Source organism: Stegodyphus dumicola, chromosome 4 (genome assembly GCF_044657685.1).
Source record: "Stegodyphus dumicola isolate Sdum_Otavi_A_Nest chromosome 4, ASM4465768v1".
In the NCBI taxonomy this organism is placed as follows: Eukaryota; Metazoa; Arthropoda; class Arachnida; order Araneae; family Eresidae; genus Stegodyphus; species Stegodyphus dumicola.
In genome coordinates, this window is record NC_140771.1 from 3,349,502 (window position 1) to 3,367,039 (window position 17,538).

Below are 17,538 nucleotides of genomic sequence, written 5' to 3' on the forward strand. Positions count from 1 at the left end.
TCAGCCATCTTGTTTACAGTCGCTGTTAAGAGTTTGCGGCAGGTCAGGAGTAGCCGCAAAATTCCTCTATGGTAGTGACGTATTTTCAGTAGGCGTGTCCCAAAAGCGTTGCACTTGAATTCGGTTTTGCAATGCAAGTGCGATTACCATGACAAGCGTTGCACTTGAATTCGCCCCTAACTTCCTTGGCAAGCACTCTTACTTTGAGTAGTTACCGCTGACGATGTTTGTAAACAAATCTTTAATTTCTTTCAAATAAGACGTGTCATTTTTTTTTTTTTTTTTCCCCAAGAAGTAAATAACTTACTATTGTATATATTAGGAGTGTTTTTACGTTGTAGATCTTTGTTCTAGTTCAGTGGTTTATATTTTGTAATAAAACGTAATTTTTATTCAATTGCACATTCCAAATCTTACCCTTAGAAACATAAAGCGTCTTTACGGAGTTATTATTATGGTAAAAAAGTTTATCTTTTTAATAGTTATAATTTATATCTATTTGTGTAAATTCTAAAAGTTATATTTTTACAGCTTGTCTCAAAATTATATGACTATTATACAGTAAATATTTAATATTTTATTAAATATTTATTACTATTATACAATAAATATTTAATATTTTAATATACAATAAATATTTAATATTTTTTCATTCTGTTCGATACAGAATTGAGAGACTTATTCTATGTCTCAAAATTGTTTTAACCTTTCTTATAAGCTTAAAGTTATCATTAAATTGCTTAAAATTTTTTGGTAACTTGTATTTGGTCTAAAGTGAGCTGCCCTCTATGGATAACTTACATGGGGAGAGAAAGTAATGCATTATAGTTTCTAAAATAGCCTTAAAGGCGCAAATAAAATTCACTGGAATTTGTCTAAAATAGTTTCATTAAGAATATTTTTGGAAATAAATATGTGAGAAAGCAAAAGGGTAAACAGGTACAACTTTCTTAAAGTGATCACCGCATAGACATTTGACTATATTTAAGGTTTACATTTTACAGATTGATTGCTTTAGAATCCAATTTTGGCGACTAAGTGCATTGATCTCTTTAAGAGGAAGTAACAGAAATATATTTCTTTGTTCATAAAGGGATGTATGCCAACAGCAATTGTAAGTAAAATAAAGTACCTGGGATATATTTTTTTTTAAATTCACACCTCATAAAACATCATCAATTCATTCATGACATTGTGAAACAGAAAAAAACTTTATCCATCTATTTTTTAAGGCCAGGATATCTTTACAGCTTACAGATGCTGTTCTATTCATGGGCATAATAAAAAAAGCATATTTATGAGAAATAAAACATGAAAAAAAATCTGTAAGGCTGATATTTATATTTTCATAGTACATAAATACTGTTCAGCAAAATAACAGTTAATTATAAAGCAATAAAATTATAAATAAACATTAATACCATTATAAAGTATGCACATCCATGTATGTATACTCTGATATGTGTAATATTTGCATGCTGAACTTGGTTACTGACACATGTATACATGAAAACATCCCAAGAATTTTGCACTTTTACCAAATGTTGAAACCTGAGATGTGGGTATTTAGGCAGTACTTAAGTTTGTTCTGTTGTTCAGGAAATAACAAGATACAGTCAAAAGTCGTTAATCCGGACTCGTCGGGACTTCGGCGATTCCAGATTATCGATTTTTCCGGATTATAGATCATCAGTTTAAATCTGGTAAAATGGCATGCAGAAATTATAAAATTAAAAATATGAAACCGTAATTTACGAAATAAAGAACAATTATGATCTAAAGGGTATCAAAATTTACAAAAAAAAGCTTAATATTTATTTGTTTATTTTATTAAACATTTCTTTCAATGTAAGTTGTTTAAGTTGCTTCGTTTTTTATGTGATAATACATTCTCTTTAATTCTATAAACAGACATAATTTCGTGTTCAGTTACAAAGTTCCGCTGTTCAAGTCCTATAATTGCTGTGCCGAGAATACCGACTAATTTGTCAATCGAAATTTTTTCGTTTTCAATAACCTCTGTTACTTTCTTCGCTATCGGAAGCGAATTATAATGACGAGGCATTTGATTTAAATAGACGGAGTACATCGAGATGAAATACTACATTGAGTAAGCAATTATAAGTCAAATAAAATAAAAACATCTGCCCTTAAGATAAGGATAGTGCTGACAGATCAACTTCCAATTCATTGCACGCTTAAAGATAAACAATGGTTAGATAAACAAACGTTAAAGTTTAGATAAACAAAGGATATGCCTTTATTTATTTTTTGCAGCAATTCCACTTTTTGTTTAATGGACTTCGAAAGATACTTTCGCTTTGTATATCCTTTACATATTAGTAAATATATATCGGAAATTCTATTTGAAATAATCGAAAATTCAAGCTTACTTTTATAAAATTGCTCTAACAGTCTGCAAAAAATAATAAGCCGGATCCAATTTGAAGATTAAGGAACAACACAATCTGCAACATTAACTGAAATAGATAATCAGATAATTTTAGCTTAGCTTATCCCGTCCGTTACACATTAAACGCGCATTCGTAAACGTATTTTGCGCACGCCCACACGCAAATTCGCAGCCGTAAAGGTCTTACGCGCATGCGTCAACGCGACGCATGCGCAGAAAGTTTGTAGCTTTGAGGTACGGATTATAGATCATACCGGATTATGGGTGTCCGAATTAACGACTTTTGACTGTAATATGAAAATAATGATGTTTACACTAAGAAATATTGTACAGAATGTGAAAAAAATATTACATTGTTTGTAATAAAGACAGTTTTTGAAATGCATTAAAAAGTCCAAGCAGACAGATCTAAAGCACAGATTAGTATTTGTGAAAGTGAAGTTCACGTTAGCAGTTTAGGGCAGAAACTGTTCATTTATTTCTGAAGTACAGTAGAGTCGTTCAAACTCAACCTAATAGGAAATGAGAGGGGCAAGACCAAAAATATCAAGTTTTACAGAAGAAGAGATTGGTTATTCACAACTCATAATATCTCATTCCAATACCATGTATTCATGGCAATTTTATTAGTACTTTCCTCTTTGTCTAGACTCTTAACCCTCTGGGCGGCCAGGGTTTTCGCTAAGAAAGCACAAATTTCCCAAAACTACTATGAGAACAAATTATTTTTTGTTTTTAATGTGAAAACTGTACTGGTATTTCATACCTGGATTTGTTTTCTTTTGATATATTGCCTTAATTTCGTTGACATATTTTAATATGCACGTATATATACGTTCTTACAGGTATCACAATAAATATTCCATATAGGCCGTATATATACGGCCTTGCCGCTTAGAGGGTTAAGGCATCCAGTTTCTTTTTCTTTAGCATGATATTTTTTTCCATCCTTAGGATTTTCTGTTATACAGATAATACAACACAATGCTTGTAAGCCTGGATGTAAAGAGAAATTCTATCTAGAATGAACTGAAAGTTTAGCTTACAATAGAGTATGAGACTTTCAGCTTAGCTTACTAGCTGACTCACAGTATGGAACTTATAAGCCTTTAGGAAAACTTTCTAACAGTTAGTAACTGAAGAAAATATTTGTGGTACAGCTTAGCTTACTAGCTGACTTACAGTATGGAACTAGTATAAGCCTTTAGGAAAACTTTCTAACAGTTAGTAAGCGAAGAATATATATGTGGTAATCAATAGCACCTAGACTTCTACCTGACTAATCTATATTATTTCAACTGCTTTCTTGCAGAAAAGATGAATGAGGTATATTTGATTGTCCATACAAAAAATAAAATAAGTGATCAAATTCGTTATACAGATTCCAAGAAGTAGTGTTTTGAAGTGAAAGACCAAAAATTTACAAAATTAGAATACCATGGCAAATTGTTGAATAGAACAGGAAAACATGGGGACATTTGTATGCATTAATGTGTACTATAATTACAATATTGCATAGTTAAAATGTGATTATACTGTATGCATCTTATAGGCAACAGTCTAATACAAATTCAGTACGTATTTTTATTTCTATTGCTAATAAATTGTTTACATTCAGATTTCATATTTTTAATTGTATAATTTTTGCATGCCATCTTACCAGATTTAAATTGATGATCTATAATCCGGAATCGCCCAAGTCCGGATTACGAACTTTGTACTGTAATATTTTTTATACTTATCTTGTGTTAAATATTTTTTTATTTAACTGTTATGTATATTTGTTGAAAGCAAAATTGTTTTAGTGTTGATTAATGCAGTTTACCCCTAATAACTAGATTTTATGTTTGTATAGCATAGCATTATTTTCTAATAGAATGTTAAAATATTTGTATTTGTACTGTGCAGGATCTCGCAGCATTTTCCAACGATGATTTTGATCCTAAAGAGTGGATTAATAAAACATTTCAATGCTCCGAAGCTCGGGAGAACAAAGAAGTACAAAATTTTTTTGATTAATTATTAATATAATAAAGGCTGGAACAAAAATAATAAGAATAAAATAATGCATTAATAAATGAATACAATAAAAGAAGTTAGTCATTTGCTTATTAAAGTTGACATCTAGTGAATTTTACATTAATTCAAACTCGCCTCATAATGTAATGTTCTGTTTTTTTGTTATTATAGGAATTTGCTACTACGATAGTAGCAAAACTCCAGTCATTCATTCAGGTATGTTTGATTTTTAAAAACAGAGTAATATCTGATAATCTTTTAACTATGAAAATTCAGGTTAATTTTTGTTATAAAAATTTAAACAAATTCATCTGCTTATAGTTTTTCTTTTATTTATATGTATACTTGTTTTCAATTTAAATAACATGTTTAATATATTTCATTCACTTTTATCCATTGTAATAAGTTTTTATTCATATGTCATGTGCTATTTAATATGTATTCTGAGAATGGAGTTTTTATACAGGAGGTTAATATATCATTAGAGAAGACTGCTGAACAAGTCAACCAAAACATACCAAGGTAATAAAATTTTCAATCTTTTTAACCAATGCTATGTTTTGCTGTTACTGTTGGATGGCTTACAGATATATACCGTATAATTTAAAAGCACTCTTCTGTTAACTGGGCCAACTGTCATCAAATATGCACATAAGCGACTTGTTTATATTATACCATGAATAACTGTATAGTGTTTAATTTTTGCAATGCCAGATTTGTGAAATTTTGTAAACAGCAGATCTTCCCATGTACACATTGATCTGTTTTTACTTTAAAAACGTCAGAGAATTATATAAATGTTTCATTGCACTTAAGTTCAGCATTATGCAAAGTTTTAACATTGTGAGCATTTTGTATTATATGAATTACATTGCTTATCACAAGTTAGTTTGTTTTTCATGAAGCTGTGTGTATTCTTAGGAATGCTGCTATCTAGTTAGATTTCACACCAACATTTATCTATTGGTTATTTAAATTTTATAGACTTGGTCATTTGATAAATATTACTCAGTATTATTTTCAGTATATTTCTGTTAGTTCCAAAATATATTTCGGTTAGACTTGACTTTAGGGTACCCCTTGTATTATCGTGAAGTTGTTGTTTCATTTATCGCCAAGTTGCTGTTCCGTTTATTGCCAAGTTGTTGATTCGTTTATGGTAACCTGAGTAGTTGAAACCCTACTATGACGTAATTGTTTTCATTATTCCGGGAAATTTTGAATCATGGGATGTTTTGTAAGGGATTTTAGAGTGTTACTTGTTTCATTGAGATGGTAAAATGGCTGAATGTAGTAAGATTAATTTGAAGTTTCTGTATGATTTGGAATGAAAGGGGGAAAGTGCATTAATTGACTGGTGTAAATGAAGGTTTACTTAGTAGCCATTTTCGGCACAGTCCGGAATACGTAGGATATTTTTTACTCTTATTTTTGTGAATTTATGTGGCAACACCAATATACGGATTCTAGTTCAGATAATTTTAGGAAGTTTTTGGGTGCTATTAAGGAATTTTGTGTGCCACAGAGGTATGTGGATACTTGCTTTGTGTAATGCTTAAATGCGTAATGTTAAGGCATAATCCTTTTATATGTTATTTTATTGTTTGCTTTAAAATGTAGTTTATTGAGATTATGTATTTTTTGTTTGCATCTGCTGTAGAATCGGGAGCTCCTTTGACTTTCTAAGTGAAAATGTATCAATTTGTATTTGGACAAACTCAAGGGAATATGCAAAGCCTAGTTTGTGAAATTCTCTGATGTTTTTTGAAGTGAAAATAGGTCGATGTGTACATAGATAAAGAAGTCAAGGGAGTGTGCAATGCCATTTTTGTGCAATTCTGGGATGTTTTGTAAGTGAAAAATAGGTCAATGTGTACTTGGATACCGAGTTTGTGCAATTCTTTATCTTGTTATTTTGACTTTTATGTAGTGGCGATTTTTGATGCAAAAATAATGAGTCAAAGACTTGCACAAATTTGGTATTCATGTACCGCCAAGTTTCACCAAGGGGTACCCTAAAATATACTTTTATCAATATTTCTTTTATATGAACTGTAATCTTACTAACATCTACAAAATTAAACACTGTGCTTTTTTATTCTGTGCAATTCAGGCTTATAGCTAATAATTATAAGAAAATATTTTCCAGTGAATAACAGACTCTAAAATTTTCTTTCCTATCACATCAAGGAAGATTTGTATTATTTTGAATCACTTTTCCAAGATAATTTACATATATCTTCTTTGCCTTTATAATTTTTTCAAAAATTTCTATAGAAGGATAAAAAAAGAGTAGATAAATTAAATAGCTATGTAACAAATAGTGTTTTAAACTACATTACAGTTTCGGTCAAACATAATCTAATATGTTTCATCATTAATGATAAGGTATCTAATTCTATAACTGATACGTTATCTATTAGCTAAACAGTATTTGCAGTGGGAAAATGAAAGAGTTTCTTTTGATAGATTCATAAACAGAGAAATAAAGATTGAAAGCTTGCTGTTTAGAATATCGGTATTACTCAGATGGATAAATTTTGGTGAATGGTTAATAAGGCTTTACCAACAATTTCCAATTAAAGATTAACAAGTTCAAGGAGATGATAAATAAGTTGAGCAAAACAACAATAAAAAAAAACAAAAAATATATGAAAGGTTTCAGATTTTAAATTACGTCCAATGGGGCCTTTTTTTAATGTTTTCTGTTACCTTTCTTTATTAAATATCATGTTCTTAATTTAATGTCATGTTCTTATGTACTCAAACTGTAAAATTCAGTTCAATATCTATCAAATTAATTTTAAAATGAGCGTATCTTTAGAATTTTTGATACAGAATCATGCGCGCTGGAGATAATTTTTTTTTGTGTGTTGCCATTGCTTGCTTTGAAATCATTTAGTTTTTTTAATCAAAAATTGGTTGAAGTGTTACAAAATCTGAAGTCAATAATAAAACAAATTTCAAATCCAAATTAGGGCTTCCATATGCCCATAATCGTATATTATTCAATTTGAAGAAGATTACGTTATTCAATTTGATGGCTCTAGGTACCGTTGTTTTATCACAGTGCGAGAAACTAACATACATTTATGTAGATTCTTCATTATTTAATTTCTTTAAATATAAAACAGGGTGAAAATATATGGTTGCAATGATTTGCAAAGTAATACAGGCTTTTAAAGTTTCGACGCAAAGTGTCAAAGCGAAATTAATAGTCCTTCAGGGCAAATTACACCTTTGGACTAAAAAAAAAAAGAAAAAGAAAAGAAAGAAGAACAAGTAGTAAGAAAGAAAAGGGGGGAAAAGGACATTGAAAAACTATTTAAAAAAATTCTGGATTGATCATAGTCAGACCAAGGCACTGTTTTGGCAATTCAAATGACCAAAACATGGCAAGACCTGTGTTCTCTTCATCCGAAAGGAAGATGTTGATTTGATCTTTAAAATATACACAATTTTAATATCTAGCAGTCACAAAATCAGCACCTCTATAATTTCACTGAAAATACTTATAATATGATTACGTACTTTGTGCCATATTCCACTCACAGTGTCCATTTTTATCAAATAATACAATTGTTTGACAAATCAGCCCATATGGCTGATAATGTAAGTCATTTATCAGACATACATATCATGCATTCTCAGTTGCTTTTCAAGTGTACCAACTTAAAAATGTTGCAGTTTTAATACAAATGTAATGAATGTGCATTTAACCCATCTTAAACCGAGTAGAATATGAGGTCCTTATGTCCTTACAGACTTGATATCTCATAGTGAACTAAAATACATGTTTCATAATTAAAGTCTTTAGAAATTTTGCTGCATTTAGAAGATAAATTCAAAATCTTCTCTGGAAAATCAAACTTAGTATTGTTGCTTTTCTCAACTGCATATATTTGTGGCTGGATTTTTTGCCTATACAAGTACCAAAACAAAATATAGAATTAGATGTTCACCTGCAGTTAGCTTTAAAACCTAAAATAAGAATGCAGTCATACTAAACAGTTTATGGTATTTTATGTTATGTCTTAATTTAGGACTACTGTTGCACTATGGTGCAGTAAAATTAAATTGAAATTATTTTCTGTAAAACCTAATAAAATTCTGAAAATCAAATAATAAAGAATATGTATTTTGACTGAATTCAATATAATGACTAAATTAAAGGAGCTCTGTTTATTATATAGATCTATTTTATTGTTGCTGTCTGCAATAATTTGTTTTAATACAAATGGTTTGATTTATGGTATTTTGAAAGTAACTTTTTTGCATGGTGAAGTTTAGACAATACTATGGATAATGATGGTAGTTGAGAATAAATAGAAATATTATGGTAAATTTCCGAAGTTTTTGAATAATTTTAGGGCATACATATTGTATAGTTTTATAAATATCTTTTTTCTTTATGTTTCTTTCCATCTATCCTCTCTTCCGTTTACATTGCTTCTAAACGCTATTAATTTGCAAGACATAGAATAGGCCTAAATAGGAGGCTCCACTATAGAAATTAATTCTAAGGAGGACTCTATGAACTGAAGCATTTCGGAACCACTGTCTTAGAAGATTAAACAGAAATTAAAAAATTTTGAAAGCAATTTTTTTTCTTCCCCAAAGTGGTAGGCACCTATATCTGAAATTAAACAATTAAGAATCAGTTTTTGAATAAAACGACTGCCGCCCAAATCTTGGGATTACTCACACAGTAAGTCTGCAGTTTACTCTTGTGAATGTTTTAAACTCTAAAACTTATTTTATAATGATCATAGTTTCTCTGAAGAAGAAATATAATCTTATCTTTAAATGGTTAAAAATCAGGTGCCCGAGGAACTTCATGGATGTAATTCCGTCTGACATTATAGTTAGAGTAATGTAGTTTTATCTCTGTAAAATATATATTCTTGCAAATAATCTACAACCTTTATCCTTTTAGATTTTTCTTAAAATTTTCAACAGCTTTTCCTGTTATATGTAAATTTTGTAAATTACATCAACTTTTAAACAGACAAAACCAACCTTTACTATAGTCTGATACTTTAAAATAAGATGATTTTCCATGACCTGATTTGCCTAATAACCATGAAAACAGTAATTGTGGCAGATGGTTTGAGCCATCTAATTCTCCCTCTCTCCATTTCTGTTTAGTGTATTTTGCTTCATGAAAAGCGCATGAAGGCTGGTTTTGTTACCATTTCAAATGAGGTGGAGAAAATAAGTGCTGTGTGGCAATGACAACATACATTATCGCAAATGAGGGGGGTAGCAATGGCCTTGAAATGCCTATTATAAAGAAGCAGACTACAGCAATAAATGTTTTCCCTTATATTTATTATCCTGACGTATGTTTTAGTTAACATATAAGTTGCATGCTTTCATTTATATGACTAGTAAACTCAGACAAATAGTTATGTTAATGTGGGGATTTATACATATAATTAACTAGTTTTCCGTTTCGTGGATGGAACTTTTTTTTTCCAGGGGAGGTCAAAATTTTGCATTTTTAAATGCCTTATTTATTCTGGTTTTATTTTTTACCATCATCGAAATGTTGAATGTGACTATTTTTCTTTGCAAGCTATTTCCCTGACTATTCTCCCATTCATATGTCTTGATAATCTATATTTTAAAATCTAAATTTAAAGTCTTCCTGATCTTTTTGACTGTGGTGGAATTTTTATCAGTATTACTTTGCATACTAACTATTAAGATGAGGTATAAGAATGGCAGCAAGTTGTGCATACTTTTCTGTTGCCAGAAAAATACTAACATGTGATAGATTGAAAAACATTATAAGTGGGTGGGTCTTAGCAGCAAATTATGGGATTTGCTTATTCATTATGCGGCCTTGGCCAGTATTGTTTATTTTTCATTATTTGCTTGTTGTGGTAATTAGTAGAGCATTCTGAACACAAAATATTCGCATATAGCCATACATCTGTTATTTAGCAAAGGTAGTGTAGTGCATTTTTGTGGCAACGCAATGTTTCAATGATTGTGTTGCATTGCGAGTATGCTGGTGGTAAGCTTAGAGAATGTTTATCCTATTTTTTGGCTATCATAAAAGCAAGTCATCATAAGTTGAGGACTACCTGCATTGGTTATTTTGGCTGTCGTAAAAGCAAGTCATCATAAGTGGAGGACTACTTGCATTGGTTATGCGCACTGTCTAACTTATTTTTATATAAATAATTCATGATTGCGAATCTCTTGGGATGGAATTGTGATAAATCTCTTCATGGGCAGTTTCAAATTCAAATTACACATAGGCATTGTATGATCTGAAAGCTGGAATTTTTATTTTGCGAAATAAATTTTTTTAATTAAAATTAAAATTTTATTTGCTAAATATTTATCAAAATATGTACAAACAATAATACGAATGACGCAAAAAAAATTGTTTTCTATCTGAATTCTAAATGTTAATATCTGCACTTTGTAATTCAAATTTTAGATTTTCAGACTGACATTTATTTCAAATAATTCTAATATATTGAATTATTCACTGAATAATTTACTTATACAAATTATGAAAACCTCCCAACTGGAACAAAACTTGAAAATAAGTAATGACAATTTATTCTCTTTCCTTTATTGACTAAATTTTCTTCTGGTGTATTCACATGTAAATTATTAGAAACTTCTTATTACAGCTTTCAGCTACATCAGCTTATGGCCTTTCAATTTCAATAAAGTTTGTAACCTTGGGAAAAAGTTACCTTCTTCACAAATATCAGGTGCTCATTATTCAATCTGGTTCTATTCTTAGAAATGTTAATTTTCCATTGTGAAAGAAAAGCTATTCACTTATAAATGCATTCCCAAAGAAAGAGATTATTCTTACTACAAAAATTCATAACTGAGGGTATTTATACTTTGATAAGTATGAGTAAAAGTTAATCAATATGTATCTTCAGATCTTTGAATAAAGTTTATATTACAGAGTAAATTAATTAGGTCTATTTATCGTTTCTGGGTGTTAGTCATATTCGTTTTTGATAAAGAAAATAATGTAAAATTGGACTTCAAATCATTAAAATCATTCATCTTATTCATTTCATCCATTATATTTTCCTTAATCTCACATTTTCTTCAAATTTTTGTCATGATAACCAGTGTTATAATAATCCTAATTAATTTATGAGAAATGCATTCGCAGACTGTATAAAATTCCTTCAAGGGCCACTTGCAGCCCCCTTGGATCACCAGTTGAGATCACTGTTCTATACTATCAGCAACTCGCATAGAGGACTTTCACATCGATTGAGTTTAAGTATCCTCACAAAGATATTGTATGGTCATAAACATTTATGTTTTATCTGGTATATAAACTTCAGCCCAATGATATAGTAGTAGTTAACCATAATTTGTCATGCTATTCAGAAGGCCAAAATTTATTGATTTAAATAAATTTACGTTAGTTGTTTTATGCGTTTATTTTCATTTTCTCACTAAATTATCTTATTTGCTTTTCTGTATTGTCTAGTTTCTGGAAGTAGATTATTAAATCAGTGTAGAAATAAAGAGTAAACTTAAAGTAAATCTCCTCTTTTTTAAATATCTTTTAATTTGATTTTCACTGTTTAGGATATAAAAGGAAGGGAATCTGTGATCATGTGAGATATTACAATATTAAAAGTGGAATTCATTAAATAGGATTAAAATTAGCAATAAATATTGTCACTACATGTTCCAGATCAGCGCTGCAGCTAGAGGGGGGGGCAATCTGTCCCCGGGCACAGAATCCAAGGGGCGCCAAACTGATGTTATGACATTTTAAAATTAAATGTTTTCCATCCTTGGCAAGCAATAGGTTGTCCCTGGGTGCTGAAAACCCTAGCTACGACTCTGTTCCAGATATATCTTTGCAGGAAAATCCAACATTTATCGTATACAGAAATTAGGTAGAAGGAAAGGTTATTCATAGTCATATCTACATATGTATATTTTAGTAAAGTTATTTCTTAATTCAGGGGAAATCTGGATTTTTAACTTAAATTTGGTACAAATGTCCTTATAAATAAAATCAGTTAAATTCAACTAATTTTATTCTTTCAACAAATTTTAAAACATACTTTTATAGTTTTTATTTAAAAATTTTAAATCTAATTTTTTGTAAACTTGTTTTAATCTATTAATCTAAGTCAAACAACAAAAATCAGTGTTATATTTGCAGACTAGTTTCAATGGTTTTACTAAACCATCATCTTCATCCACCAAAGTGCAAATGAACGACATAAAATGTAATGATTAGATAAGATAAGAATTGCTTGACATGAGTTAAGCTACTGGTGCCATCTATTGATGAAACAAGAACTAAAGCATAATTACCTTAGGCTAAAGGAAAAAATGGATTGGAATAAGGGTCATTAACTAGAACAGAAAGATTTTTTAAATGTGAAACGCCTCTATAAAATCTAATTCACCAATGGAAGGTGTTTTTTGAATAATTTTGGCTGCAAAAAAATTAAAAGTGTAATTTTTGAACCAACAATGCTGGGCAACAGAAGACTTCTGTGTTTCCTTTTTTCTAACATATGCCTCATGTTCCTTAACGCGAAATTTTAAGGCTCTCTTAGTTTGACCAATGTAAATTAAAACCACACTGGCAAGGAATCCTGTAAATACCCCAGGAATTCATATCCAGAATGGGGTACTTGAGTATGGAACTCGGAATTTGATTGATAGGAGAATAAACGACCCAAAAGTAAAACTGTAAAGTATGTGCAATTTTAGAGCTAATTGATGGAAATAACAGAAAGACAACAGAATTTTTATAATCTCCCAAAACAAGAGTGTGCCTATTGGTGTGTTAGATGAGAATTTTTTAACTGCTTGATTAATAATGTAGGGTGAAAAACCTCTGTCAGTAGCTACTGCTTTTAAATAAGTTATTTCTTTCTATTCTAGTTAACGACCCTAATTTCAATCTATCTTTGCCTTCAGCCTTTAAGGATGTAGAGACATTAGGTTTTTCCTGGAAGTAGGTGAAATGAAAAGTAAGCAATCTCCTTCGCCGGGAATCGAACCATGGACCTCTGGAATACTGGCCTAGCGTGCAGAACCGCAACACCACGAAGGCACGCTAGGAAGGCGGGAGAAATACCTTATAAGGAAATTATGTTTTAGTTCTTGTTTCATCAATAGATGATGCCAATAGCTTAACTCCTGTCCAACCATTTCTTGCCTTATCTTATCTAATCACTATAGCTTATTTCGTTCATTTGCGCTTTGGCAGCTGAGGATCATGGTTTGGTAAAACCATTGAAAAGAGTCCTGTGAAAATTTTCAAATATGATACTGATTTTGTTGTTTTGTTGTTAAATTAATACTTGTTCGGCATGTTATTTTATCTCAATTGTTTTAATCTGTAAAAAATCTATTAAAATTTTTCTAGAATAGCGAGAGAAATTGAAGTTATGCAGAATGAAGCAAAATTGCTGCAACATCAGATGAATAGTGTAAAGGGAGATGTCATGAAAGTATGTATTAATTATTTACTCTGTAATTTATATAATAAGATTTTTAACCTTCCGAGCATTACAGGTTTAATCCGGAATTTTCAGGTTTCCTCAAAATGTTATGAGTATTTTCTTGATTATAATTAAAAAACGGCTCTTCTCACTTTATACCTTGATTCCTTTCCTTTCAATATACATCCAACCCAAAAGCAGATGCATTAATACCTGGCAGAAATTTTTATGTGTAAAGAGTATGAAAGCCTCCTTTTGATACAGAATTTTCTGCCCATAATGCCATGGAGGTAGGAAGTAAGAAGGAGTTGCCCTAAACAAGTTTCTCCGTACCCTGCTCTGAAGCACCGGCGATCCCTACGTGGTGACCAAAACATTGGGTCATTTACCATTGAGTTCTATGGGATTTGACGCGTTCGGGTGTAAATATTTTGTAATTACGTCGCAAATATACATATAAATGTATATATTTTCTTTTTCTACAACACTTCAGAGTCCTAAGTATGTGAAAACAACATATTTTTAAACAACATTTCATTCTGAACGGAATTAAATGCTATACTTTTCTCAGAATGGTTTAATTTGAATGAAATATTTTCACAAGTTTTCGTTAATTACATTAGAAAAAAAAAATTAAGGTAGTTCGATTTTATTCGGTTAAGGTGCAAAAATTAAGATCAAAGTTTATTGTATTATTAATATTAAAATTATGCATTATTTCTTTTCTATTTATAGAGCTTCTTCCTAAAATACTTTCTTAAATATGACATGATTTTTTGGCTTCTTTTAAATCGAAAAATGTAAGTCAATTTATAATTGATGCTCTATTCGGTTCATTTTAAATTAGAGAATTATTAGGAAAATAGTATTTGACTTTCTCTGAACATTTCTGAAAGGGAATAAAATAAGTTTTTTTTTTTTTTTTTTTAAGTATTATTTAAAACTTGTAACTGAGTTATTATAAAATGTAAAGGGAATAATTCTTTTAATTATACTTATCAGATTTTTTTCTTTTTACCCTTCATTTCAACAATACATATTCCAAAACTCTTTATTACGTTCTTAAGTGCGCATCTCATAGCATTTGCTTTACAATACCTTTTAACAGATTGCTTTCCAATACGAACAATTCTTGCTTAAATAGTTTTATAACTTATTTGTCAACAGGATTTCAATTTATGTTTACAATTCAATATTAAGGTTATTATATATTTAGATAACATTTATAATCATTATAAATTAGGTACATTTAATCATTAGATTTCTTCACAGTACTATCACAGTTGTTTATAAGTGAATAAATTCTTCATTTCAAATACATTTATAAATAATTTAATGAATATTTAAGTATTTTGTCAAAGGCAGATACATGCTTTTTGCAAGCACATGCATAAATACCCATACATATTTCCTATTTATCATTTCCGGCATGTGCAAATCTTTAATTTCTGTGCATTCACTATATTTTTCGTGTAAAGTAATTTACACTAATTTAGCATACACCCGAAATTTTTACATAAAAAATATATATGAATATAATTTGAATGAAAATTATAAGTATTATTTTTAATACCCACTCAAAGGTCAGTTTTTCTTCAAAATTCCCCCACGATGGCATCTCTCTCTTTAGGCAGATAGCCCTTGCATGCGTTACTCTATTTAAAAACTTAATCTGACCTATGTCCCTAATTACAAATATTTTAACATACATAATTTTATATTTACATTTAGCCATCAAGTTTCAAACTTTTCAAATCTTCTAGAAAATAAATTTTGGCAGATCTCTTTTAGCAATTTTCTTAAAATCTATATTTTTGTAGCGCAACAGCTTAGAATTTTATAAAACAAATTCATAATCAAAATCGCTGTTGTTAGTTATCGAAAAATAACCAAGATGTGATTTTTGCGTAAATGTCAGTAAACTATACAAATTGCTATTATCCATCCCACTATGAATGTTTCTTTCATGCGAAAGTGTCCCTTTTTCGATTTCTATGGAACTGTCGTGTGTCGAAATACTATCAGAATTTTGTCAAGCGAGCTTCTGAATGTAAACAAAAAACACCCCGTCTGGTGACCCAAGCTTCAAAGCAGTGCTTCACTTCTAGCGCGGAATGGCCCCTCCTCCCTTTCCTACCTCCATGCATAACGCTGAGAGGGGGTAAATAACTGAAGAACAAAGTAAAGATCTTATTTTAAACTTCTTATTTATTTGATTTTTGAAAAATCGTAAAAAATATTTATTTATTTTTATAAAGGTAATTAAATTTGATATATTTGTAAGTACATAGTAATGTTTAAATTGCACACTTACAAACTGTTATGTATAGTTATATAAGTTCATACTTTATCTCATGTTTGAACTTATTCTTAATGATATGAGAATTAGTCTTTGCTCTGAATATTGTGCACAGCTTCAAATAAATCCTTATTTAAAATTACTGCAACATCATTTAGTGTATTGTAATAAATATGCATTGATAATGTAATTAAATTTACAGAGGAAGGAAATTTTAGTCTCATTTTGCATTTCTTCAAATCTAGATCAGGTGTTATTTATTGTAGGTGTTTGTACATTGTCTGTCTTATGAATTAAGTCATGTCATAGTATAATGTTAGGTAATACAAAGAAAGCATTTTGTATATATCTAGTTTTGATTTAAAAGTGACAGTGAAATGTTTGTTTATTAACATCTTAAAGCAGGTTTTTATTGTTTTTATACATTAAAAAACTGCCCCAGGGAAAATAATATTGTATCAAACGAGATAATGTTACCAACCTATATGCCATAATATGTAGAAACAAATTTTCTTTACTTTTCTCATTATCAGTTTAACCCTCTGAGCATTATGACCGGCTTTATCCAGTCATCAGAAGTTTTGATACTTGGCATACATTAGCTTATAATTTAAGATATTTTGCTTTCTTGCTTTTTTTAATAATGCAAATATCATCTTAATGAATGTAAGTTTATGAAGATATAGACTAAAATAAGTAATTATACAAACTCAATTAATAAATGGTGTTTAAATACGGGTCTTCCTGACGGACCTAAAATCTTACGCCGCTCAGAGGGTTCAAAATTACTAACCCACATGCCAGGATATCTATAGGAAAGAAATGCAGCCAATTAATGTGTATTTTGTGTTTGCTATTGTGCATTAATTTTTTTACAATCTCTTATTTAAAATTTCAACAAAATTCTATTTGGGAAAAGATATAAATTCTAACTTCAAATGAAATTTCCCAAGTAATAAGGAAAATTTATTTTGATTTGTAATAAAAAGTATTTATTGAAATACAAAAAAAAGGAGTTTTCACACATCTTTAACTTTTCATTATATCTGCATCAATCAATACAGTTGGAAAATTTGCATTCCTCCATTTTGTGGTTGCGCTGAGCAGAAAAGGTGAACTATATAATTCAAGCAGTAGAATCCTCCCAACGGAGAAAGAAAAAGTGTGTGGTGACGACTGTGTGCGTTCCCGTTTCTGGGGAAGATGAAACCAGAGCTAAAACATAATTTCTTTAAAGGCTGACGGCAAAGGTGGATTGGAATTAGGGTCGTTAACTAGAACATAAAGATTTTTTTGAATGTGAAATGCCTCTAGAAAATCCAATTCACCAATGG

At 30.0% G+C, this 17,538-nt stretch overlaps 1 protein-coding gene across 6 annotated transcripts in view; it reads left to right on the top strand.

Moving 5' to 3' along the window:
* The first annotated feature begins 201 nt into the window (after positions 1-201).
* Positions 202-17,538, top strand: part of Cog7 (conserved oligomeric Golgi complex subunit 7) — an 82,270-nt gene continuing 64,933 nt past the window's right edge. Inside the window, exons 1-5 of one of the 6 annotated variants that reach the window (XR_015040570.1) lie at positions 202-457; positions 4,322-4,411; positions 4,604-4,648; positions 4,899-4,954; positions 13,830-13,914. Coding sequence is in view for 5 of the 6 variants with exons in the window: in XM_035355376.2 (XP_035211267.2) it covers positions 455-457; positions 4,322-4,411; positions 4,604-4,648; positions 4,899-4,954; positions 13,830-13,914 (279 nt within the window). In the remaining variant the exon portion in view is untranslated. Of the gene's footprint in view, positions 458-4,321; positions 4,509-4,603; positions 4,649-4,892; positions 4,955-13,829; positions 13,915-17,538 lie in introns of those variants that run through there. The other 5 variants (XM_035355376.2, XM_035355378.2, XM_085814478.1 and 2 more) reach the window with 5 other exon arrangements.